General features: G+C 44.0%; 1 protein-coding gene across 6 annotated transcripts in view; it reads left to right on the top strand.

The window, feature by feature from the left end:
• Window positions 1-3,378: 3,378 nt before the first annotated feature.
• The window catches only part of ZBTB2 (zinc finger and BTB domain containing 2), a 30,260-nt gene continuing 6,771 nt past the window's right edge, over window positions 3,379-26,867 (top strand). Inside the window, exons 1-2 of one of the 6 annotated variants that reach the window (XM_002747112.7) lie at window positions 3,379-3,547; window positions 23,335-23,519. In XM_002747112.7, coding sequence (XP_002747158.1) covers window positions 23,347-23,519 — 173 coding nt within the window. In that variant the 5' untranslated portion in view covers window positions 3,379-3,547; window positions 23,335-23,346. Of the gene's footprint in view, window positions 3,548-3,619; window positions 3,712-3,911; window positions 4,083-5,193; window positions 5,313-13,709; window positions 13,795-23,334; window positions 23,520-26,867 lie in introns of those variants that run through there. The other 5 variants (XM_035296978.3, XM_035296977.3, XM_035296979.3 and 2 more) reach the window with 5 other exon arrangements.

Here is a 26,867-nt window from a genome sequence, read left to right as displayed (position 1 = left end):
AACTTTATGACCAAACCAACCATGTAAGACACCCTCACACTACATCTTTTCTGATGTATATGCTAAGTTTCATAACACACAGGACATGGTATCTACCCTAGATTTTAACATCTAACACACAAAAGCACATCATTCTCCTAATTTAAGAAGTTACTCAACAGGACTGCCTTCATAAAATTAGTGAAAAATGCTGCTTTGGACCCAAAGCACCTTTATTATTTTTTTCTACTACTACTTTTCTTGTCAATGTTAAAGGAAATTCCATCTTCAACCTAAGCGCACACACTCACACAATAGATCAAGTACAGTCTTATTAAATTGTTTTCTGCTCACTGTCCAACTCTCATTACATAGAGGTCTGCAAATTGGAAGACAGCAAACAGTTCTACAGTTTAAATTCTTTAAAAATAATTTACCAGTCTTCTTCAGAACACAAGCAAGTGTGTATTTTTGTGGCTGTGTCTCAGCGGAACACAAATCAAAACTTTCAGCAACACCGGACTCTGCAGAATATTCATGTATAACTTTTGATGAATCCACTCAGACTGCCTGCACTGTAATTTTCTTTGAAGTAGAAAGTGTTACAAACTATTTTTGAATTCCTAATTTACCAGATTTTCAAAATACCAAAATAAATTGGCACATAATTAAACAGCCATTTAACTCTTTTTCTTCTTAGAGACAGGATCTCACTCTGTTGCCCAGACTAGGGTACAGTGGTGCGATCATGGCTCACTGCAAAACTAATTTTTTTTTCTTTTTTAATAGATGTAGTCTCCTTATATTGCTCTGGCCGATCTGGAACTCCTGGGCTCAAGAGATCCTTCAGAAAGTCCTGGGATTACAAGTGTGAGCCACCATGCCCAGACTTATTTTATTTATTTATTTTTTTTTTTGAGACAGAGTCTCACTCTAACACTGCTGCCCAGACTGGAGTGCAGTGGCGAGATCTCGGCTGGCTGCAATCTCCGCCTCCCAGGTTTAAGTGATTCTCCTGCCTTAACCTCCAGAGTAGCTGGGATGACAAGCGCCCACCACCACACCCAGCTAATTTTTTGTATTTTTAGTAGGGACAGGGTTTCACCATGTAGCGCAGGCTGGTCTTCTTGAACTCCTGACCTCATGATACGCCTGCCTCCGCCTCCCAAAGTGTTGGGATTACAGGCGTGAGTCACCGCACCCGGCCTATTTTTCTTATTACTGTACTAGGGACCTTTGCGGCTCTCCCAAAACGAGACTTACTAGACAACTGACGCTTTCCTTGGCCCTATCCTGAAATACACTAGCTCTTCTCTGCTAGGACTACTGTTTTCTCCTCAACCTTTGCAGATTTATTTATCCATCTAAATGCTTCTATTTCAACAAGCTGTAGAAAACACACGGTCTGTATAGCTCTCGTCATAACGCTATTAGTTGATGATTGTGACTACAAGTTGGAATAATCTGCATACTTGGCAAAATTCAAGTGTGGCTGCATATGCCTTGAGAGAATAAGCAGGAAACAGCCCAGTCCTAAATTCCAGTAGCAGCTCTTGAAGAGAATAGATGCTCTTGATAAGACTTTCTTTAGGACTGGTACTCAGTTTCTGGGCTTACCCCTGGGTTTATTTCTATAAGCAAACCTACATAAAGAGTGCAGCACTAGGAAATATTCAGTGATCTTAAAAATAAGCATAGTTACTTTGACTCAAGACCAATTACTATACACATAGGCAAATTTCTGCCCAATAGTCTCAAGTTTAGCATTAGTTTTGCCCACTTTTCCTTTCTTTCTTAAAACAGTTTCATTCTTCACATGACCACTTCCACCGACATAAGGTTGAAAATTTTCAAAGTCCAAAAGAATTAAGAACTTACAGATCTCTAATTATGATTCTCTACAAAACAACCAAAATCATTTTAGTCCCCTAATATGATGAGACAGACCTCATTCAATACTCAAGTCAATCCAAGGAACCAGGAATGCCTATCTGAAGGCTACCTTTGATGTTTCTGTGATAGCGGTGCACTGGGATACCATTTAGATCAGGGTCAGAATTTGGTTTTGTAGACAGACATTTACTCACTAAAGTCATTTGTCTAGCTGATCAAAAAAACAGGAAAGTTCAAGGCAAGTATACACTGAATCTACCAGTGAAGCTATACAGCTGCTTATTTTGTCTTCAAAGAAGGAATTAGTCATCAGTACCTGCAGGTATAACTGGATTGCTAAATCAAACTCAGGTTTTTAGGAGGGGACACTTCTACGTATTAAATTGTCTTAAGAGAGTAAGCCTCCCTTAAATGATTTGTAAACTATGTGCCAGACATTCAACCAGACTCGGTTAGATATCATAACCAGGTTAGCATGTCTTGAAAGGAGAGTATCCTCGAAACTACTGCCTCCATTTCCTTAGGAATAAAGCCATATCCATATCCTTCCCAAATCTCAAAAAACTCCTACATGTGTAAAATAAAGAAATCATTAAATTGTAGTCCTCAAAGAACTAAACTGTACTTCCCCAAAAAAGACATGAATCCTAGAAAAATGGCAACAACCAAAAAGTAAACGTCAAAATGTTTAAAATGACCATCAGGAAATTCTAACTTCCCTGCCATGTTTGCATGTTTCAGGATCTCCCCGTTAAAAGATGTTCCATACCTCTAACAGAATAGCCAACTCTGGAATCCACACCTCAAACACCAAAACCTAACAGGAGAATAAATTCTTAACATGCATTACAGACTTTCATTTTTGGGGGAGACCAAAACTTCAAAAACGAAAACCCAGTTGCTGAAACAACCATCTAATTCAACCCTGACAGAAATATCTGACATCACTCAACTAGTTTGTCACCACTGGTGACAAAAAGATACTGGTGGTTTACAGTATCTCCCCGGTTCTGAAGGCCACTCCATTTCAAGATTAAAAGTGAAACACGGAAAGTCGAGGGACAAAGGTAAGGGCCAAAAGATCTCAAGCAAAAGCCAGCAGAATGCGAGCAGCGGCTCTCCTTCCGTACGGCGAACACCTCAATGACTTGTCCTACCTAAATACTTTATGTAAACAAGGGGCTTGTGACTCAGGCCTCCAGCCCCAATAGGTGGAGAGAAGTTTCCTCGCCTCGCCTGCACATGGTCTGCAGAAGTTTGGCTGGAGCAGAGCGCGGAGCCTGGGTGGGAGCGGCAGTGGAGTGCTGCAGGCGGCGGCGGCGGCGGCGGCGGCAGAGCAGCAGGAGGCGGAGGCGGGCGGGGGGAGGGGAGCGGCTGGGGGGGGCGGAGGGGGCTCTTGCCGCCACTGCTCTCTCGCCGCCTCTCCCCCCCGGCGGGAGCCGCTCGCAGCCTCTTTGCACTAGTCTCTCCGCTCTCTCGGTCATGTGACCTTAACGTAACCGGACAGGAAAAGCCCCGCCGCCGCCGCCGCCGCCGCGCCGGAGACACCGACCGCGGCGGCAGCAGCAGCAGCAGCAGCGAGAGGTAGAGGCGGCGGCGGCGGGGAGGACAGTACGGCCGAGGCTGCCCAGCGGCGCCTCCTCCACACCCCCCGCCGCAGCAGCACCGGCGACAGGTAAGCGCGCACCGCCTCCGCCTACCGGGGCCGGTGCCCACGTGCCACCCCCGGCCCCGGCTCCGGGAAGGCGGGGGGGGGCGGGGGCCACCGGAGCTCGCAAACGGTTCCGACAGCGGCGGTGGCAACAAAGACGACGAATGACCCGCGTCCCAGAGCTCCAGGTGCAGGCAGGCGGAGGGCCTGGGCCACTCGGGAACCCGGTTCTGGGAAGCGAGGGCAGGGGCGCCTCGTGGGGGCGGCGGCGGCTGCGCCTGGCGCCCGGGCTCTGGCCGCCTGACAAAACCATCCCCCGGAGCCAGGCGGCGGCGAGTCGGCGGCGGCTCCATCCGGGGCCTTGCGGGAGGGGGAGGGGACGGAAGCCGAGAGGGCGGGCGGCGGATCGGAGGGAGGGAGGGAGGAAGGGGAGGGGGGCGATTCGCGTTCCGTTCCCCGTGGCCGGTCCCTCCCTTCCCGCCGCCACCGCGAAGTGCGTCCCAGGCGGCGGCGGCCGGTGAGCGTCCCGCGCTGGAGTCCTGGGAGGCGGGCCCGTCAGGTGCGTAATCCTTCCGACGCCTCGCCGCCGCCTCCTGCTGCTACCACCGCTGCTGCTTCGGCGGCAAGGCCGCGAGCTGCGGAAGTGGGTTTGGGGGAGGGGAGGGAGAAGGGAGGGGGAGGGGAGGGATCCGGTCCGACCGGAGCAGGCCCGGCCTCTCTGGCGCTTCTCCCAGCTGCAGCGGCTCCTACAGCTGCTGCCGCTACTGCTGCGGCTCCGCCTCCCGCTCGCGGGCGGGGGCGCGCACGCGCGCTTCCGGCCTCCTCGGGTCTCGCGCTGTCTCCGGCTCTCGCGCGCGCTCATCCTCTCTCCCTGTCTGGGCCACCCCCGCCCCCGGCGCCGGGCTGTTGCGCCGGCGGGGCGTTGCGCACGGCGTAGGCGTCGGCATTGTGTTAAACTCCGCGGGACTTGGGGCGAGCGCGCGCGCGCACGCGGGACTCATGGAAGCGGCGAGCGTGCGGCGCGGCCGGAGTGCGTCGCCCCTCCCTCCCCTCAGCCCCTTGGGGACGAGGACGGGGACGGGGACGGGGGCGGGGCCGGCAAGACCGGAGGGGCCCAGAGGGCCCCGGAGCCGCGCCCCGCCCCTGCCCCTGGCCGGGCCCACGCCCCCTGGGGCGGGTGGGGCGTTGTGGCCGTTGCGGCGAGCTGGGGCGGGCAGGGGACGTGTCGGCGTCTGTGGCGCCGCCCTTGTCGCCCGCTCGCTGCGGCTGCAGCCCGGGCCCCAGGCCGGGGTGCTGAGCGCGTTGAGCCGGCGGCCTGGAGCTTCCGCCCGACGGGCGATCTGCGCCTGCGATAAGGCCCGGGCTGGCCGGGAGCGCGCTGTGGTTTCGGCTGCTTAGCCTCGGGGCGTGGGACTGCGCGGCCCTCACGCCTCGGCCCGGCAGGCAGCCTCTCCGAGTCGGCGTCGTTTTCTCGGTGCAGCAAAACCCTTAAACTATTCTTGTTTAAACAAAGCCGCCAGAGAGAACTGTTTAGCCAGAAGCTGCAAAGGAAGTTGGGTTTATGCTGCTTTTAGCTGGTAGTAAAAAAGGCAATAAAGAAGCCAGGGTAGCCGAGCAGGCGAGTGCCCGGGCCGGGGGAAGATGCAGCCACGCCTTTTACTGCAGGAACTTACACCCGAAGACACGAATTCCTAATTATGCCTTGGGAATATAACCCAGCTCTCGCTTCCCGCCCCCACCAGCGCATTGTTCATTAGCTCTTTCATCATACAGTGGGCCCACTGAGTTTGTGAGTCTTGATTCTATTCATTTTCGCAGGGTATTGTTTTAGTAAAATAAAGCGTAAAGGAGGTCAGAATTACCAGAAATCCAGGGGGCTCTGGGTTTACAGAAACGTGCTGCCTTGTCCTTGCTAATGTGGAGTATCTATACAGACCTTGTTGCAGCGCCAGGGCGAGATGTGCGCACTAAGCGTTTTAGTGTGAGAGCCCCCTGAAAGTTACGGAACTGGAAGTATGCTATTTTAATTCTCATTTGTCTAATCTGTCACAAACCAAAATTAAATTGGTAAGGCAAATTTCACTGCATTCTGAATGATTTTGTTGTGTATCCAGGATGTTTTCAAACTGTTTTGGGTTTTGTTTTTGTTGAGACGGGGTCTCACTCTGTCACCAGGCTGGAGTGCAGTGGCGTGATCTCGGCGCACGGTAGCCTCCGCCTGCCAGGTTCAAGCGATTCTCCTGCCTCAGCCTCCTGAGTAGCTGGGATTACAGGCGTACGCCACTACACCCGGCTAATTTTTGTATCTTTTTTTTTTTTTTAATTACTTCATAGCTTTTTTAATTTTTGTATCTTTAGTAGAGACGAGGTTTCACCGTGTTGGTTAGGCTCGTGATCCGCCCACCTCAGTCTCCCAAAGTGCTGGAGTTACAGGTGTGAGCCATCACACCTGGCCAAAAAGGTTAATTTTTAAGAGCATTAATTTACCACTAGTAGTACATCCTCTTAAACTGGGCGTTTCTCATTTAATAAACGTGGTTTATTTGCTAGACAAAGAATTGGTCAGTTATTGAAGTACAAGTAGAAGAAGTGATATGCCGGGTCCTCTGATAAGTCAACAGTGAAGGAGTCGTCTACACTGCAGTGGAGTGTAGCAGTCCAAGTGCGCACTTGCCAGTTTTCAAGCTTCTCTGCAAAGGGGATGCTCAGCAAACTACCACCAGCAGTAGAGAATAAATACTAAGCATGTTTTCAGTTACAGAATAAAAGCTGCCACGGTGACACCTACTTTTTTATCTTAAACTTTAATGTGAACTTTTCAGTAACCTCCAAAATCTGCACTTTTTAGAAAAATGTGTTCATGGCCAGGCACAGTGGCACACACCTATAATCCCAGCACATTGGGAGGCCAAGGCTGAAGGATTGCTTGAAGCCAAGAGTTCAAGACCAACCTGGGTAACATAGACCCCCATCTCTATTTAAAAAAAAAAAAGAAAATGTATTCACCCTAACCCTATGAAAAGATGTACTTTGTAATCCTGTGATTTGACGTTCACATGGCATGTCCCAGAGTAAGTGGATATGCTTTCCCCAATTTGAGAATTACCAAAATAGAGAAGGAAACATCTAAAGCTCATCTGCAGCATTGGCCTGAGATCAGCTGCTTTAGAGGTGGCCACTGTCCTGCCAGCTCTGATTGTTTCTTTGAGCTTCATCCCTACCCCCACTAACCTTTCCCTGCAGGAATTTGGAAAAGCTGGGCAAGTCTTGTGGCACCAGGCTGCACAGGAAAGGAAGATTGAAAGAACTGGTTTGCTGGTGATTTTTTACCGTAAAATACCAGATGGAAGAGGTCATTTATCAGCACTTTTCCTATTTTTCTATGCTCTTTGAGTCTCCAAACATGACCCTGAAAACCTAAAATGGAGCTGAACATTTTTATTTCCCTGAAGAAAACAAAATGTAAACATTCTAAACCTCAGACTGAGAATATTTCTAAAGCCTTCTTTATGTTCAAGTAGATTATAATTTTTACTAGCAAATTAAACTATTAAATAATTAAAATACTACTTTGAATTGATAGCAGATAAGATTCAGTATTTTTACAATGCTGATAGAGCCATTCAGATACGGAATCAGTAGCCATAGAACCCTTGCAAGGAGTTGGCAGCCCAAGACATGTAGATCCATTTTAGGAGCCAGTTTGGAGGCTCGTATTTATGCCCAAACTCATAATCCCCGGTTCACATGCTTGAGGTGTATACATCACATGCCTTTGAGTGTCACTTTAAGAAAGTTCAGTGTTCAAAGGTAGGGAATTTGAAAAACACTTCTATGTATCTGGCTAAATATTTAGGGAAACGACTTTTTTACTTTTGTAAGAGATTTTAGTATACTATTCTCTTAATAGTGTGCCCCACTAAGTTCTGCACCAAGCAGGGTAAGCGTCAGAATCCTCTGAAATGATTTCAAAGTGTACGTGTTCTCCTGCACCAGGATAGTCATTTAGATTTTTCTGAGTCCCTAAAGTGATTGTGAATGGCGGATGTCTGCCCTAACACAAGTGATGTATATAACTCACTTGTGTTATATCCTGAACTGTGGCCTGCAGATCCTTTTGAAGTCCCAGGATCCTTTGAGGATTCAATAGGGTCAAAACTATTGTCACAGTAATGTAATACTATGTTGTTATGGTCTTTTCCACTGTGTTGACCAAATGTGTTGACACTGAGAAGATCTGCTTAATTCAATGAGCCGATATTTTCCAAATGACCAATGGACGATGTCAAAAATCATGAGTGGATGCTGGGCACGGTGGCTCACGCTTGTAATCCCAGCACTTTGGGAGGCTGAGGAGGGAGGATCACAAGGTCAGGAGATTGAGACCATCCTGGCCAACATGGTGAAACCGCGTCTCTACTAAAAATACAAAAATTAGCTGGGCATGGTGGCTCGTGCCTGTAATCCCAGTTACTTGGGAGGCTGAGGCAGCAGATTCACTTGAACCTAGGAGGTAGAGGTTGCAGTGATCCAAGATTGCACCACCGCACACCAGCCTGGTGACAGAGCAAGAATCTGTCTCAAAAAAAAAAAAAAAATCATGAGCGGGTAAATTATCCATTGAAAGTGGATAGATGAAGAAATTTTATTGTAATAGAGTAGGAAAAGTTATTATCTAGTTCTGTATTGCACAACCAACTTTTAAGAAAGTTCCACTTGTCAAGTTTTGGTATAATATCAAAGAAGACTATCCACAATTACCTGAAACGACTATCAAAATACTTCTTTTTCCAACTGCATGGGTAGGTGAGGCTGGATTTTCTTCAATACTCAACCAAAACAGAGTAAGTTGAGGAGTAAATAGAAAATTCTATTAAAGAGAATTACAAAAAATATAAGAAGACACCATTTTGTTGTTTTTAACTGAATTAAATATTTCTAAAATTTCTTCATTTTAATTTCTAATATGGTAAATATCAATAGTTAAAATCCATATAAACATATAACTGATGTTCTTAATAATTTTTAAGACCCTTAAGGGATCCCAACATCAAAAAGTTTGAGAAGCTCTGCTGTAAAATATGGAAACATAAAGACTTCGAGTTAAACACATTTGAAACTCACTTGTGTTATACCCTGAACTACATGTGTAGGTGATTATATTTTATTCAAATTAATTTTACAGCTCATCATGTGGTGTATGAAAAATGCAGGCAATCTCTACTCTGGTGGATTATTAGAAGCAGGTTCGTTTTTTTTGGTTTTGGTGGGTTTTTTTTGAGACAGGGTCTCACTGTTGTTCAGGCTAGCATGCAGTTGTACGACCACGGCTCATAGCAGCCTCAACCTCCCTGGCACAAGCAGTCCTCCCAGCTCAGCCTCCTGGGTAGCTGGGACCATGAGTACCTGCCACCACAGTCAGCTAATTTTCTTTTTATGGAGACAGGGACTTGTCATGTTGTACAGGCTGGTCTCCTGGGTCTCCAAGGCCCACCTTGGCTTCCAAAAGTGCTGGGATTACACAGGTGAGCCACTGTCCCCAGCCCAGATTAGTTTTTTAATTTTGCTGTGTGTAAGCATTTGTAAGTTTCCTTCAGGTTGATTGTAGCATAACGCCTTTAGAATTATTACTTTAATATGAACCCTTTATTAGCCGTAAAGAATTGCTTCCTTATGACCCCAACACATTTGGAAACTAAAAACTAATTTAAGTGTAAACATAAGGAAAATATAATTGAAAAGAGGAGTATTTTACAGATGCAGTGCTTTTTAACATGAAAAGAAGTGCTCTTAGTGTATACCCCTCTCTTTTCTAATTACTGTGGAAGAGGGTTGACTAAGGAAATGTTAAGAGAAAAATGCCAATCCGTGGTCATAACTAAATAAGATGCATTTTCTACCTTCAAAATAGAGTTTTAAAATATATTAAAATTGGGCTGGGCGCAGTGGCTCATGCCTATAATCCCAGCACTTTGGGAGGCCGAGGCGGGTGGATCACGAGGTCAAGAGATCGAGACCATCCTGGTCAACAAGGTGAAACCCCGTCTCTACTAAAAATACAAAAATTAGCTGGGTATGGTGGTGCAGCTACTCAGGAGGCTGAGGCAGGAGAATTGCTTGAACCCAGAAGGCGGAGGTTGCGGTGAGCCGATACTGTGCCATTGCACTCCAGTCTGGGTAACAACAGCGAAACTCCGTCTCAAAAAAAATAAAAAAAATAAAATAAAATATATTAAAATTCAAATGACCAGCCTCATTCAGGTTTACCTCATGGGCCCTTCAATGTTAATTATTAATAATAGTAATTGAAAAAGCAGCTTTTCATCCTGGTAAGTGGTCTAAACTACTTGAAAGAATCAATCTTATTTGTGGGTAATGCTTCTACTGTTACTGATTGTCCTTTGCATTATAATATTCATTTATGCTTTACTTAAATAAAATCAAGGACTTCAGAGGACCCTTTTAGTGCCCTTAAAATGGGTAGTGTAAGTGGTGTTGAGTGTCTTAGAACAGCTATTATCTTTAAAAACTGAATCAACAATTTCCAAACGCTGTTTTGGTCTCCTGTTCTTACACTGAAAACGAAGGAGGAAGTTAGGTTGTCAAAATATAGCATGATTGTATGTGTCCCATTCTGCACCTCCAGAAGGGTGAGTGACTTGCTTACGGATCAGCCCACCTGTGCTCTGTGATAGAAGCCGAAGGCAAGTGACAGCTAGGTTGTCAATGTCCCATTATCAATGTAGGAAACAGTGGTGATGTTGAAAACCAAAGCAGTAAAGAATCTAAAAGGCCATTTGTCTTTGGCTTTAGGAAGTGTTTTTTAATTTTTTTTCAACATGAGTACGTCTTATAGTCTCTGAATTTACTTAAGGAAAGTAAAAGCTTCGTACACATACGTCGCAGAAAGAAGGCATTCCATGAAAACCCATTTATAGGCACTGCCTCTTCTCTCCAGTGCTACTTTTCTTCAGGTCCTCTCAGCTCACTATTCTAACTTAGGAAAGAAAATTACTTTTTTTTGTTTGTTTGTTTTTAGTGGTTTTTTTTTTTGTTTGTTTATTTACAGTGTTAAATGGTTGGGGGTTTTACATGGGTGTGCCGTTTCATGTTCTGGTTGTTGGTCCTTTGTGACTAAGATCAGTAAGAACTTTTAGGAATGCTCTGTAGAGCAAGGTGGTGGAGTGGAGACAACATGAACTGTATGCCCAGAAGACCAGAGCTCAGTCCTGACTCTTACTCGTTGAGAGTTTTAACCTCTCTGAACTACAGTGTAGTGATTTAAGGACATGACTTTTCCAAAGACTCAGACAAATCACAGTTAGGACTTCCAAGCTCCAGACCAGTGTAACCAACATGTACTGTGCATCTCCACTTGGGTGTCTCAGAAGTATCTCAAACCCAACGTGTGAACCTAACCTCCTGCTCTTCCCCACCAAACTGGTTATTTGCCCTGTGTTCCCTCCTGTCGGAGAAGACCAAGATTAGTTATGCAAATAAGAAGTCTAGGAGTCATCTTGGACACTTTGGTCTTCTCCATTCTTCTTCATCTGAGCCATCAACCAGGTCTGTTGATTTGTTGTCTTCTAAATATCTTTTGAATCCTGTCAGTTTCCTCCATCTTCCTCAGTACCACCTGGTCCATCATCTGTTTTGTAGACCACTAGCAGTTGTCCCATCTAGACCCCTTTCCAGCAGGTCTTCACTTGCCCGCTCGTTGCGCCCTCCTCCCCAGTTTGATTAGTTCTGCAATCTGTACATTGCAGAGATCTCATCAAGTCATCATGCTTAAAATCTCCTTGGGTGGCTTCCCATTGCTTTTAATATACGGACCAAAATCCTTAACATGACGTCTATCTCCATCCTCATTCTTCTCTGGCTCTTTACCCTTCAAGGTTATTGTGAATTATAAAGCACTATTTAGAAATTAATCGTTAGCATGAAGAAATACAAGGTAGTATTTTTAAATTGAAAAATTATTCCAAAATCTAGCAGGTGCTAAATTGATGATAATTTTTTAGGTCAATCCTGGATAACTAGAAACTTACCTTTTACCCCCAGTTACCCCACTGTTGGAAGGCCGAGTCTTGGCTGGAACTCAGCACTCCTTCTGGAAATCTCCTTATTAATTTACTTAACAAATACTAAACCCTAGGCTTTATGCAAAGCCTGTGGAATAAAATAGTAAATGATAAGGAAGATTTGTTGCCAGCTTCCCAGAAGCATCCGCAATGTATATAAACTGGCTCGTTCACAGATGCTCCAGGGCAAGGAGAGCATGAGGGGCAGGGGCAGGGGCAGGGGCAGGGGCAGGGTGGGTGGAGGGGAGTCTCATGGTCAATTCCTCTGAAAGCAGTGTGTTCAAAATCCTGGAGCAGAGGTTCTAAGCCTGTGTTCAGATGGCCCCCTTCTGCTGAACCTTCAGAGCTCAGGGTGCTGAGATGCCTAGCCTTGAGAGTTAAGCTTTTGAGCAGTAAGTACGCTGTCAAGAGCCAAATCATCACCAGGGTGCTCAGGACCTTCTAGGAGAGGAAACTCCCATTCCTTAGCTTATCCAGAAGTCCCAAAGTAAGTGAAATAACATCTTTTTGTCTCCATTATCAACATACTCAGATGAAACTGGATTTTTAATAATGCTTGTATTTCAAAACAAGCTGGACCCTTTATCCTTTTGTAGAAACCACCAAACCGACAATCTCATATCACGAAAACAATTAGCTGGGCAAGGTGACATGCACTTCTAGCCCCAGCTACTCAGGAAGCTAAGGTGGGAGGATCACTTGAACCCAGGAGTTCAAGACCAACCTGGGCAACATAGCATGACCCCATATTAAAAAATAGATAACAAGCCAGGCACGGTGGCTCATGCCTGTAATCCCAGCACTTTGGGAGGCTGCGGCAGGCAAATCACCTGAGGTCGGGAGTTCGAGACCAGCCTGACCAACATGGAGAAACCCTGTCTCAACTAAAAATAGAAAACTAGCCAGGTGTGGTGGCACATGCCTGTAATCCCAGCTACTCAATAAGCTGAGGCAGGAGAGTCGTTTGAACCTGGGAGGTGGAGGTTGCAGTGAGCCAAGATCACGCCATTGCACTCCAGTCTGGACAAGAAGAGTGAAACTCTGACTCAAAGAAAATAAAATAGATACAATTTAATGTATTAAAGTAAAATTTTATGTTGTCATTTGTTTGCATTAGAAAATTTTTTTCTGGCCAGGCATGGTGGCTCACACTTGTAATCCCAAGCACTTCGGAATGCCGAGGTGGGTGAATCACAACGTCAAGAGTTAGAGACCATGCTGGCCAATATGGTGAGACCCCGTCTCTACTAAAAATACAACAAAATTAGCCAAGTGTGGTGGAGCACGCCTATAGTCCCAGCTACTCGAGAGGCTGAGGCAGGAGAATCACTTGAACTCAGGAGGTGGAGGTTGCAGTGAGCCAAGTTCACGCCACTGCAGTGCAGCCTATTGACAGAGCAAGACTGCATCTCAGAAAGAGAAAGAAAAATATTTTTTCAGGGCTGGGCGTAGTGACTCAAGCCTGTAGTTCTAGCACTTTGTAAGGCAGAGACTAGTGAATCACCTGAGGTCAGGAGTTCAAGACCAGCTTGGCTAACATGGTAAAACCTATCTCTACTAAAAATACAAAAAATTAACTGGGCATGGTGGCAGGTACCTGTAATCCCAGCTACCCGGGAGGCTGAGGCAGGAGAATCACTGGAACCCAACCTAGAAGGTGGAGGTTGCAGTGAGCCGAGATCGCGCGCCATTGTACTCCAGTGTGGGCAAGAGTGAAATTCTGTCTCAAAAAAAAAAAGAAAGAAAAATATTTTTTCATACAGTCATGTACCCATAATAACATTTCAGTCAGTGAAAAACCACATACACAACAATGGTCCCATAAGTTTATAATACAATATATTTATGTACCTTTTTTGTGTTTAGCTGTTTAGATATACAAATACTTACATTGTGTTATAACTGCCTACAGTACAGTAACATGCTGTCCAAGTTTGTAGCCTAGGAGCACTAGATTACTGTATAGCCTAGGCCTATGTAGGCTATACCAACTAGGTTTGTGCAAGTACCTTTATGATGTTCACACAGTGACAAAATTGGCTGACGATGCATTTCTCAGAACATATCTCTGTTGCTAAGCAAGGCATGACTGCATTGAATATAGAGACACCTGTCCTTCCTCCGGGGGGATATGCTGACATTATGTCATTTCTATTCATCTATGTATAAGAGCCTCCCTGTCCCTACCAGGTTTGTGAATATTTCATGTCTTTGCTGGCAAAATAAAGAGGGAGCAACACTCTGTTGGAGCCCTAGTTTAGAGGTTTGTTTTTAGTAGGTCTGTGAAATCAGAAAGCCTAGAAAGCATTAATTTAGGTTAGCCCCAGAGCATGGGATGCAGAGTAAGCAACCACTAGATGGTGTGGGACCCTGGAAGAGGTACAGTGGAACTGGGGTTTTAGCCTAGTGGCAGTAAGGAACCACAGGAGCGTTTGATCGATCCATCGATCGATCCATTGATTGATTTAAAATGGAGTCTCTATTGCCCAGGCTGGAGTGTAGTGGCACCATCTCGGCTCACTGCAACCTCCACTTCCCAGGTTCAAGCGATTCTCCCACCTCAGCCTCTCCAGTAGCTGGGATTACAGGCATATGCCACCATGCCAGGCTAATTTTTATATTTTTAGTAGAAATAGGGTTTCACCATGTTGGCCAGGCTGGTCTCAAACTCCTGACCTCAGGTGATCTGCCTGCCTCAGCCTCCCAAAGTGCTGAGACTACAGGCATAAGCCACTGTGCCCAGCCCACAGGAGAATTTTAAGCAGGTGACATCAGGTTTACCATTTCGAAAGGTCATTCTGGCTACTGTGTGGTAGATGTTGGAAGGAGGCCAGAACTGGAGCCAGAGAGATGAGTTGGGAGGTGAGGCTAAAGTGAGGCAAGAGGGTAAGGAGTTTCAGTTAATGGCACTTAGGGGCTGATGTGAGGAGTGAGAGAATGGAGGCCAAAGGATGAACTGAGATTTCTGGCTTGGTCAGAGGGTGGAAATGGGGCCCTGTACTCGCCAGGAAATACAGAGGGAGCAGATTTGTGTCCCTGGTTTTTATTGTCCTTTTGGGTAAATGGCAGTGAGAGGACAGGGAGGAATTGAGTTGAGTTTTACCTAAATCAAGTTTGAGGTTCCTGTGGGACCGCCAAGGAGAAGTGAAAGAGATCACCAAAGAGAGGCTGCAGAATGAGGAGTGGGCTGGGGACCAGGCGCAGAGGAGACCAGTAAGAGGAACCCTGGATGGGGATTAAAATAGAACAGCCTGTGGTGAGCCCAGAGAGCAGTAGCCTGAAAGCCAGAGACCAAAGATTGATCAAAGCGGGAGGAAGAGTTTGAAATCCCGCAAAGAGGTTGAGTAAAAGTCACTAAGTCCCTGAGGCGGGGAGCAAGATCCTCAGTGACCTTGGCGAGCAGAGCCGGGCAGGAACCAGCCTGGAGGTGGGAAGAGCAGACAGACATTTCCACAAGAGAGGGCCAGCCTAAGCTGAGCCATCCGCCAGAATGCCAGGGCCCCAGCCAGCGCATTTTGGGCCAGTTAAGCCTCATGGAAATGAGAGGGAGGGCGTGATGAGCAGAGGAAAGACGGATTTTAAAAAAGGCAGTGCTGTCGCTGGACAGGGGCCGGGTAGAGCCTGTAGTGCCTCCTCCACCCTTTTTGCCCCATTTCCTCAGGGAGTTCACATATGGAACAGTCTAGGGGTTTTGATTTTGGTTTTCTTTTTGAGAAAGGTTTTCTGGTCTCCAAAATAAGATTTTTTTTCAAGTTGATCTGTGTGAATTTCCCCCTTGTGAATTTTCAGCATGCGACTCGTTCTGATTTTCTGCCTTTTCATTTGTTCTTCATTTCTCTGAGTCATGCACATGTATTCTTTCCTCTGTTTTGAATACTTGTGTTCAGTGTGTTTCCTTATCTAGAAGATGTTCCTAAATTAACATTCTAAAGTAACTGGTAGACTCCCTTAAAAAGCATTGAGCAATTCTATCATTCTTCATTCTTATGGTCTGAATAGAATGCTTATGTGAGTTTATTTATGGAAAGAGAGGGAGCCATATAGTTTGCTATATCAAAAGAAATAACATATACCCATTAATGTAAAAACCAAAACCTTAAAATTCTCCTATAAAATATCGATAAATTCCATGGCATTAAAACATAAAATTATATGTCAAAATCTCTATATATGCAAAGAAAGTGAGAAAATTATTAGCAACATATGTGACACAGGGCCCATTTTCCTTATATACAGGGTTTTATAGATTTCTTTCTTTTTTTAAAGACGGGGTTTCACCATGTTGGTCAGGCTGGTCTTGAACTCCCGACCTCAGGTGATCCACCTGCCTTGGCCTCCAAAGTGCTTGGATTACAGGAGTGAGCCACCACGCCTGGCCTTTTTTTTTTTTTTGAGTTGGAGTCTCGCTTTGTCACCCAGGCTGGAGTGTAGTGGCACAGTCTTGGCTCACTTCAACCTCTGCCTCCCAGGTTCAAGCGATTCTCCTCCCTCAGCTCCTCAGCCTCCTGAGTGAGTAGCTGGGATTACAGGCACACACCACCACACCCAGCTAATTTTTTATATTTTTAGTAGAGATGGTGTTTCACCATGTTGGTCAGGCTGGTCTTGAACTCCTGACCTCAGGTGATCCACCCGCCTTGACCTCCAAAGTGCTTGGATTACAGGCATGAGCCACCTCACCCAGCCTTTTTTTTTTTTTTTTTTTTTTTTTTGAGACAGAGTCTGACTCTGTTTCCCAGGCTAGAGTTTGTGGTGCTGACACAGCTCACAGCAGCCTCAACCCCCTGGGCTCAAGTGATCCTCCCACTTCAGCTTCTGGAATAGCTAGGGCCACAGGTGTGTGCCACCGTGCCTGGCTATTTTTTAAATTTTTTGTAGAGATGGCGGGGGAGATCTCTCCCTGTTGCCCTGTCTGGTCTTGAACTCCTGGGCTTAAGCAGTCCTCTCAACCTGGCCTCCCAATGTGCTAGGATTAGAGGCATAAGCTACCACACCTAGCCTGGTTTTATTTTTTTTTATTTTTTTATTTTTTATTGGATTTTAGGTTTTGGGGTACATGAGCAGAGCATGCAAGACAGTTGCGTAGGTACACACATGGCAGTGTGCTTTGCTTCCCTTCTCCCCTTCACCCACATTTGGCATTTCTCCCCAGGCTATCCCTCCCCACCTCCCCCTCCCACTGGCCCTCCCCTTTTCCCCCCAGTAGACCCCAGTGTTTAGTACTCCCCTTTCTGTGTCCATGTGTTCTCATTTTTCATCACCCACCTATGAGTGAGAATATGCAGTGTTTCATTTTCTGTTAGCCTGGTTTTGTTAAATTGATAAGAAAAAGACAATCAAATAGGAAAATGAGCACAGATCATGAAGAGATACTAAAGAAAATACAGATGGTCAATAAATATTTTTAAAAAAGCTTTATTTCATCATTAAAGCCATACAAAGTAAAAAAGCCATATTGGCAAAGAATACCAAGTATTAACTAACTAGAGTATGGAGAAAAGAATTAGGGTAAAGGTGGATAGAAAAATATCACATTTTGTGTGTCCATAATATTTGAATCTTTTATAGTGAGTATATATACTTAAAAGCAGCAGCAAAAATAATATTAATTTAAAACAAACACACACACTTTCATATAGCACATTCTAGCTAATCAAGTGAATCCCAGTTTAAAGTCTGCTTATTGAATGTACTGGTTCTGTAAGCTTGGGCAAGCCACCTACCCTCTCTCACCCTGTTTCCTCATTTATAAATATGGGTGGTAATACTTCAGATATCTCAACTAGGTTGATGTGAAATTAAATTAATTACATATGTAAATCATGGCCAATAGTAGCACTCCATAAAAAACAATTCTTGGAAAAAAACAATCCCATCAAAAAATGGGCAAAGGATACAAACAGACACTTCTCAAAAGGAGACATTTATGCACCCAACAAACATGAAAAAAAGCTCATCATCACTGAGAAATGCAAATCAAAACCACAGTGAGAAATGAAAATGAAACCACCATCTCACGCCAGTTAGAATGGTCATCATTAAAAAGTCAGGAGACAACAGATGCTGGAGAGGATATAGAGAAATAGGAACGCTTTTACACTGTTGGTGGGAGTGTAAATTACTTTATTGTGGAAGACAATGTGGCAACTCCTCAAGGATCTAGGACCAGAAATACCATTTGAACCAGCAATCCCATTACTGGTATATACCCAAAGAATTATAAGTCATTCTATTATAAAGGCACTGTTTACAATAGCAAAGACTTGGAACCAACCCAAATGCCCATCAATGATAGACTGGTTAAAGAAAATGTGGCACATATACACCATGGAATACTATGCAGCCATACAAAAGGATGAGTTTATGCCTTTTGCAGGGACGTGGATGAAGCTGGAAACCGTGATTCTCAGCAAATTAACACAGGAACAGAAAACCAAACACCACATGTTCTCACTCATAAATAGGAGTTGAACAATGTGAACACATGGACACAGGGAGAAGAACATCACACACTGGGGCCTGTCAGTGGGTGGGGGGCTAGGGGAGGGATAGCATTAGGAGAAATACCTAATGTAGATGATGGGGTGATGGATGCAGCCAACCACCATGACACGTTTATACCTATGTAACAAACCTGCATGTTCTGCACATGTACCCCAGAACTTAAAGCATAATTTAAAATAAATAAATAATAACAATTCTCATTATCATGAGATCAAGTAATGTGTTCCTGTACTTGAAGCTACTGTTGATGAGTGTGACCTCTGAAACCGTGGGACCTCAAGCTGCCTAAATATATATGTACACATGATCAGAGTCAGAGGACATGGCAGGGAGCATTTCACAGTTGGGTCTCAGAGGATACTTTTTTTTTTTTTTAAGAGAAAAGCAGATTAGTAAGATGGAAAAGAAGTATTCTGACACTTCACAGAGAATAACCTTGAAGACAAGCTTCTAAGTTATGTCTTGATAGAGGTCAGGTTAGAGTGATGTTTCTCTGAAATCCAGGTTACTTTTGCTACTACCCAGCAACATCTCTGACTTTCATCATGAACCCCATGCCTTTTCTGTGCCTCCCCTTCCTAACCTGAGTGCTTTCACCTTCTCTGACATACATAGAAGGTAGTGGGGAAACTGATCCATACCATCTGTTTGCATGAGACAACAGTCTAGGTCTTTATACTTAAATGAGTTGCAAAATTGGATGACTCTTCTATCTCAGGCTTGGATATGACTCATGGTAGAAAATATAAAATTTGACAATCTGGATTCTTGATTTGTGACCTGATCAGTCTCTTAAAGTATTATTCCATTACATTTGTCTATTTTAGGGCATACTTGTTAATTTCTGAATCTGCCTGAACATCCCTAGAGCAGGAAGGAGAGTAGGAAGTCCAGCATCTGCTGATTAAGAATGGCTGTGAATGGCTGGTCCAAAGGTAGTGAGTTATCTCAATTGATTTTTGAGTTATAGATCAAACTCCTTTTTCTGCTTTATTCTCCCTTCTCACTACTACACTTGACTAGTCTAAAAAACAAAAATAAAATAATTTTTTTAAAGTTGCTGTGGGTCTGCTTTCATTCTTTAAAGCTTATTGATCATGCATTCTCCACAGTGCATGCTTAACTCTGTGGTTAAGCATACTCACTTTTTAAAAATGTAGTCAATTAATTAATGTATAGTAGGCTTTTAAAAATTGAACTTGGCCAGGTGCAGTGTCTTACCCCTGTAATCCCAGCACTTCACCCAACACCCCCAGAACTTTACCTTAGAGTGGAGTAATTCTATCACTCCACCTCGGAGTAATCCCAGCATTGCACCTTGGAGACTGAAGCGAGTGGCTCACCTGAGGTCAGGTGTTCAAACCAGCCTGGCCAACACGGTGAAACCCTGTCTCTACTGAAAATACAAAAAACATTAGCCAGTTGTGGTGGCAGCCATCTATAGTCCCAGCTACTCAGGAGGCTGAGGCAGGAGAATCACTTGAACCCAGGAGGTGGAGGTTGCACTGAGCCAAGATCGCATCACTGCACCCAAGCCTGAGCTACAAGAGTGAAACTCCATCTTAAAAAAAAAATTGAACTTGGTTTTGAGATCATTACAGATTCACATGCAGCTGCAAGAAATAATACAGAGATCCCATATACCCTTAACCCAGTTTCCCCTAATGGAAACATTAAGAGTATCACAGCCCGGATTTTGACCTGTAGAACATTTCTGTCACCACAAGGATACCTCATGTTGCCCTTCCATAGCCATGCCCACCCCCTACCCCACATCCCACCACCACTAGTCTGTTTTCCATTTCCATAATTTTCACAAATATTATATCAGTGTAATCACACAGTATATAATCTTTGGGATTGGCTTTTTTCAGTGAGCATAATTCACCCAAGTTGTTGTATGTTATCCGTAGGTCATTTCTTCTTCATAGCTGAGTAGTTTTCCACTGCGTGGGCATACCATAGTGTGTTTATGCAGTCATTGAAGGACATCTGAATTGTTTCTAGTTTTTGACTGTTAGGAATTAAGCTGCTATGGACATTCCTGCACAGGTTTTTGTGTGAACATAAGTTTTCATTTATCTGGGATAAACAGGAGTGCAATTACTGGGTCAGGTGGTAATTTTTAAAGAAACTGCTAACTCTTTTCCAGAGTAGCTGTACCATTTTACATTCCTACTCGCAGTATATGAATGTTCCGGTTTCTCCACTCTCTTGCCACCGTGTGTTATGACTGTTTTTTATTCTAGCCATCCTGATAGGTGCACAGTGATGCTGTGGTTTTAATTTGCTTTTCCCTAGTGGCTAGTGGTTTCAAACATCTTTTCATGTGTTTGTTTGCCATCTGTGTATCCTCTTTGTGAAATGTCTCAAGTCTATTACACATTTTCTAATTTGATTGCTTTTTTACTGTTGAGTTTTGAAAGTTCTTTGTATATTCCATATACTAATCATTTGTCAAAGGACAAGCTTGCAAAAGTTTTCAAATATTTACTCCTAGTCTTTGAGTTTGTGTTTTCATCCTCTTAATAATGTCTTTCAGAGAGCAAAAGTTTTTAATTTTGATGAAGTCCAGTTTAGTTCTCATTTTGTGGATTCTGCTTTTGATGTCAGGTGTAAAAGCTCTTTAACCCTAGATTTTAGGTTTTCTTACATGTTGTTCCTAAAGTTTTATAGTTTTGTGTTTTACATTTAAGTCTATTATCCATTTTGAGTTGGTTTTTATATAATGTATGGGACTTAAGTGTCAAGATTCTTTATCTTTTTTTCTTTTTTGCCTCTGGAAGTCCAGTTGATCCAGCACCATTTGTTGAAAAACTTATTCTTCCTCCACTGAATTGCTTTTGTACTTTGTCAGTCATCAGTTGTGCATATTTATGTGGGTCTGCTTCTGGGTTCACAGTTTTGTTTGTTCCATTGATTCGCTTGTCTGTCCCTCTGCCAATACTACACAGTCTGGAATACTGTAGAATATACTACGTATTGAAATTGGGTAGACTGGTTTCTCCCACTTTATGGTTCTTTTTTAAAAATTATTTTAGGCCGGGCGTGGTGGCTCACACCTGTAATCTCAGCACTTTGGGAGGCAAGGGTGGGTGAATCACCTGAGGTCAGGAGTTCGAGGCCAGCATGGCCAACATGGTGAAACCCCGTCTCTACTAAAAACACAAAAAAATTAGTGGGGCTTGGTGGCACGTGCCTGTAATCCCAGCTACTTGGGAGGCTGAGGCAAGAGAATCACTTGAACCCAGGAGGCAAAGGGTGCAGTGAGCCGAGATTGCACCACTGCACTCCAGCCTGGGCAATGAGAGTGAGAACTCTGTCTAATATATATATATATATAATTATATAAAATATATTTATACTCAATATATAATATATAAATGTATTTTATTTATATATAATTTTATTATATATATAATTTTAGCTATTCTAGTTCCTTTGCCTTTACATGTACATTTTAGAATAATTTTGTCTATATCTGCAAATAAATCTTGCTGGGATTTTTATGGGAATTGTATCAAACCTATATGTCAGTTTGGGAAAATTGATACCTTTACCATGTTGAGTCTTCCTATCCATTATCATAGTATATCTATCCGTTTATTTAGATCTTTTATTTCTTCTATCAGTGTTTTACAGCTTTCAGTGCAAGTCCTGCACATGTTTTATTAGATTTACACCCATGTATTTCATTTTTTGAATGATTTCAAATGGTATTAACTTTTTAATTCAGTCGACATGTTTATTGCTAGTATATAGAATTACAGTTGATTTTTTTTTTTTGGTATGTTTATGATTTGCCAAACTCATTTATTAGTTCTACGATAGATGCCTTGGGACTTTCTGTGTTACAATCATGTCATCTGCAAATAGGGACAATTTTATTTTTCCTTTTTTTCCATATGCTTTTTATTTCCTGTCTTGCTTTTTTGCATGAGCTAGTACTTCCAATGCTGTGTTGTATAGCGAGAGGGGACATCTTTGCCTTGTTCCCAATCTTGCAGAGAAGGTATTCACCCTTCCTTACCATGAAGTATAACAGTAAATATAATGTTGGTCTGTGTGTAATGTCCTTTTATAAATGCTCTTTGTGTAAAAGGAGTAGTCTAACGATTTGATGAACCATACAATGTCAGGCTGCCTCACTATTGTAAATAGACTCAGGCCAGTGGGGTTTGCTAGGGTCAGGTGTGAATAATAAAAATCATAGAATTCAGGAAACAGAACAATCACATTTAAATATTGATCCTCCCACCTTTTGGCTAGAAGGCCTGGGGAATATTACTTATACTTCTCAAAACCCATTTCCTCCTCCACAAAAAAGGAGGCAGAGCCCCAACCCCACTTTGTTGGTGAGTGCTAAGGGTCAGGGGTGATGGGGCTGTTACATCATCAGAGGAGCACACAGCAGGAGCTGGATTCTTTAGACTTACTGATTCTCACCCCACCCTGCTGGGACCCCACCCCAACACCTTCATTTATCTCTCTCTGAAAGAATTGATGAACTCTGATGCATCATTAGAATTTCCGCTTGGAATCTTAAACTAAAAGACTCCATTTGCATCAGGAATTTTAAACTAAAAGACTAGATGGCCGGAATCCCAGCACTTTCAGAGGCTGAGGTGGGCGGATCGCAAGGTCAGGAGTTTGAGACCAGCCTGGCCAACATGGTGAAACCCTAACTCTACTAAAAATACAAAAATTAGCCAGGCATGGTAGCACACACCTGTAATGTCAGCTACTTGGGAGGCTGAGGCAAGAGAATCACTTGAACCCGGGAGGCGGAAGTTGCAGTGAGCTAAGACCATGCCATTGCACTCCAGCCAGGGCGACAGAGCAAGACTCCATCTCAGAAAAAAAAAACTCAATGGTCTAAGATATTTGCTGTCTGTCTACAGGACTTGATGCTTAAATTAAGGCAGATCACCTGAGTTCATTTCCTGGCTTCTCATTACCATCTGTGTAAGCTTGGGCAAATCATGTAATTCCCTAATTTACTCTAAATGACATCATTTGCTTAAAAAAAAAAAAGAGCATAATGACATAACTACTTCAGGTCACTGTTAGGAAGACCAAATGAGTGAATTTATGTAACGTTTTTAGCAGTGTCTGACACGTTAGCTATGCCGACATGTTCACTATGATCGTGACTGTTGGTGACTATAAAGGACACATTCTTATTTGTGAATCACGTTCTTAAAAATAAAATTGTTTGCTTTGCAGATTTTTTAAAAAATGGATTTGGCCAACCATGGACTTATTCTACTGCAACAGTTAAACGCTCAGCGAGAGTTTGGTTTCCTGTGTGACTGCACGGTTGCAATCGGCGATGTATACTTCAAGGCACACAAATCAGTTCTTGCTTCATTCTCCAATTACTTTAAGATGTTGTTTGTCCATCAGACCAGGTAACTAAAGTGGTTGCTAATAACCTAATAACTGTGGACTTCTTAACCTCCGTGTCCCTGGCCCTCATCAAGGCCATGGGTCTCTCTACCTCTCCTAGCTCCCAGGTGACCTGCTCCCTTGTGGCCTCACTCACCCCCTACCCTTCTTGTTACGTGTGCTTTCAGTAGCACTTGAGAATCACTGGACCTGCCAGCTCTACACAGCCCCTCCACCTCCAGGTGCCCTCACTGGGTGTCACCTGCATGGTCAGGATCTCTAAGATCAGGTCCATTATAAAGCCAGCCACCCAACCTCAGTGAACCCTTCCAGTAGTAATCTTTTCTGGACTCAATACCTAAGCCCTGTCTCTCATTCCTCTAGTCCCAGTCTCCTGAGTACCTCCTGACTTTCAGCATTTATTCTTGTCTCCTCCTGTAACAAGAAAGCTCGAGGGCATGAATTTCCCCAGTTTCCCTCTTTTCTGTCTTAAAACATCTCTATCTTTCCTCAGTTTTGTTTTCCTTCTCATCACTCCTATCTTGAGAAAAGGGCCTCTCAATGTCTCTGGAAAATGATCTCCCTCCCTCATGCTGCCAGATCCCACCCCTCGATTTTCATTCTGTTCTTTTTACGTAATCTGTTTTCATCCCTCCCTCCCCAGCCCATGCGGGATCAGCACATCCTCAACACTACGGTGTGCGTCTCCTTCGCTTTACTATGAAAGCCCTTAAAAGGGTAATTGAGGTCCTTGCCTGCAGTCTCTTCATCCCACACTCTTCCTATCAGTGTGTGCTGTGGTTTCCTCCCCTCCTTCACTCTACTGCAGTCTTTTCTCAAAGGTCACCCCTCATGAAAACCACTGCCCTTCTCAGTGTTGTAGCATCCCGTCCTCCAGCATCTGCTCCTTCCTTCTTAAGTGATTGTCATCTGCATTTTTATAGCTGAATATCCCTTGGTTTTCTGCCCTCTAAAGCTGGGCCTTTGGTGAATTTTGTCTCTTGCACTCTCCCTTGGGTGGATGTCTTTTTCCTAGATCTTGCCTCTGCAGGAAACTTTAGTTTATAGCTCTGGCCTTGACTTTTCTGTCTCCAGAATTCTCTTCCCAAGGCCTGGGGCTACATGCTGGACATTTAGAGTTGAATGTCTCCTTTTGTCTCTTTGAGGATGTCTAAAACTGAATTAGACCTTCTCCAAAATTCCTCCTGCCTATTTTCTTATCTTCAAGTATCCCAAGCTTAATTCTCTTTTGAATCGTATCTTATCAGTCCCCAGATCATGTTTTCTTCAAATTACCTTTCACATTTGTCACTTCTTTTCCTTTCTTACTTCCATTACCTCATAACCCATTTTCCACGTTACTATCAGATTAGTATTTCCAAACACTGCTTTGACTGTAGTGTTTGATGAGAAACCTACTATATTGCATTATTCCTTGGATCAGAAACTTAGGGGATGCCCAGTGCATATATAACACAGAGGCTTCTTATTCTGTCACCCAAGGCCCCACAGGCTTGGAGCCCAACCTCCTCCTAGCCTCATCTGCGACTGGGCCCGCTGGGACACCCCACCCCTCCTCTTCACCTTAACCAGACCTACTTTCGTGGCTTCGGCTCACCTGGACCACATTTTGGTGGTCCCCTGCCCACTCCCTGAGTCCCAGCTCATGCAGCACCTCTTGTGTGACCCCTCCCAGTCAAGTGAAACCAAACAAATGACAGTGACCACATCCTCACTCATGGCTTAAAACACTTTCTTTGTGCCCCTTTTCCAAGAATGCACATTTGTACAAGAATGCAAATGTGCATATTTCCCCTATGCTGTTATTATTTGTATACTTACCCCCTTCTTCACTTGTAAGTTTCTTGAGGGCAGGGACTGGGTTTTACAAATCTTTGCAAACACCAACACACAATAGAATAGCCACTTGATCACTCTCTGGGGGATCAGATGGGACAACTGCAGAATAACGCAGGAGGGGTGGCTCATCTGGCAACACCAAGGATGCCCCCTCCAACTCCAGTGTGTCAGAGACTTCAGGCCTGGTGGGGGTTTTTACTGGGCAGTCTCCACACAGTGAATTAAATGGTACTGAAAAGGAGGCAATTTTAATTTGGGGAAGTGCAAAAATACTATGTAATGAGTTTTAATTCAATGCAGGAAACCCACCTTGAAGTATAGGGCACTAAATGAATGCCTTTCTAACAAGGCAGTGTGATATTTGTGTAATACAACAGTGTGACTCAAATGTGTGTATGACTGTACCAGAGGTCACACATGCCTAGTGGCCAGCTTTGCCCGCCTCCTAGTGCAGAATTCAAGCTCACTGAGGCAAGGCAAACGGGGCAAAGGCCAGGGGCGCACTTTTCAACCAGCACCTCCTCTGTGGGGCATGACAGACTGCCTCCCAACTACTCAGGCAAAAATACAGTCCATTTTTTCAAGTTTGGCTCCAAGGGTGATTTCTGGCTGTAGTTACCACTAGATGGCCCTGTCTCCTGTCAGCTACTCTGAATGGTACCTTTAAATCACAGACAACTGCAGACTTTGAGCTGTCAAAAATAAAACCACTGAGGGAGAGGCTTTTCTAATACAACCTTCTGACAGTGCTAATGTTATTCAGAAAAGCTTATTTTTAAAGTTGTTTAAGCCTATCATTTCTTTTAAAATTCGATTGAAGGAATAATTGGAAATGGAAATTACTATGGAAGTTTGTACTGTAAAACTACGTTCATCTTTTTCCTACATAAAAGTGTTATGTCGACCAGCCTGACCAACATGGTGAAACCCCATCTCTACTAAAAATACAAAAATTAGCCAGGCATTGCAGCATGTGCCTGTAATCCCAGCTACTGGGGAGACTGATGCAAGAGAATCACTTGAGCCCGGAAGGCGGAGGTTGCAGTGAGCTGAGATTATACCACTTCACTCCAGCCTGGGCAGCAAGAGCTAAACTCTGTTTCAAAAAAAAAAAAAACTGTTATATGTCAAACATATCTGAAGACCACTTAGATGTGAGTCCTTTCCAAAAGACTGGGAAAAGACCAAAATCTGGCCCAGAGCGAGCTGAGTGATTGACAGAGGTCAGCTGCTTGGGAATAAAAGCAGTTGGAGAGGGAGATAGCTGAAATATGCAGTAAGGAACTTGGAAAAATTCCACCCTTTTTGTTTTTTTGAGACAGAGTCTCACTTTTGTTGCCTAGGCTGAAGTGCAGTCCCGGTAGCTGGGATTACAGGCGTGAGCCCCCGTGCCCGGCCTCCACCTGTTTTTTAGGTGTATGTGTGCACATGTGTTTCTGCTTTAAAAAAAAAAAAAAGTTAAGGCTGCATGCAATGGCTCGTGCTGTCATCCCAACACTTTGGGAAGCTGA

Source organism: Callithrix jacchus, chromosome 4 (assembly GCF_049354715.1).
Source record: "Callithrix jacchus isolate 240 chromosome 4, calJac240_pri, whole genome shotgun sequence".
In the NCBI taxonomy this organism is placed as follows: domain Eukaryota; kingdom Metazoa; phylum Chordata; class Mammalia; order Primates; family Cebidae; genus Callithrix; species Callithrix jacchus.
The sequence above is the reverse complement of the archived record's forward strand: the minus strand, read 5'-3'. Positions and strand labels throughout refer to the sequence as shown.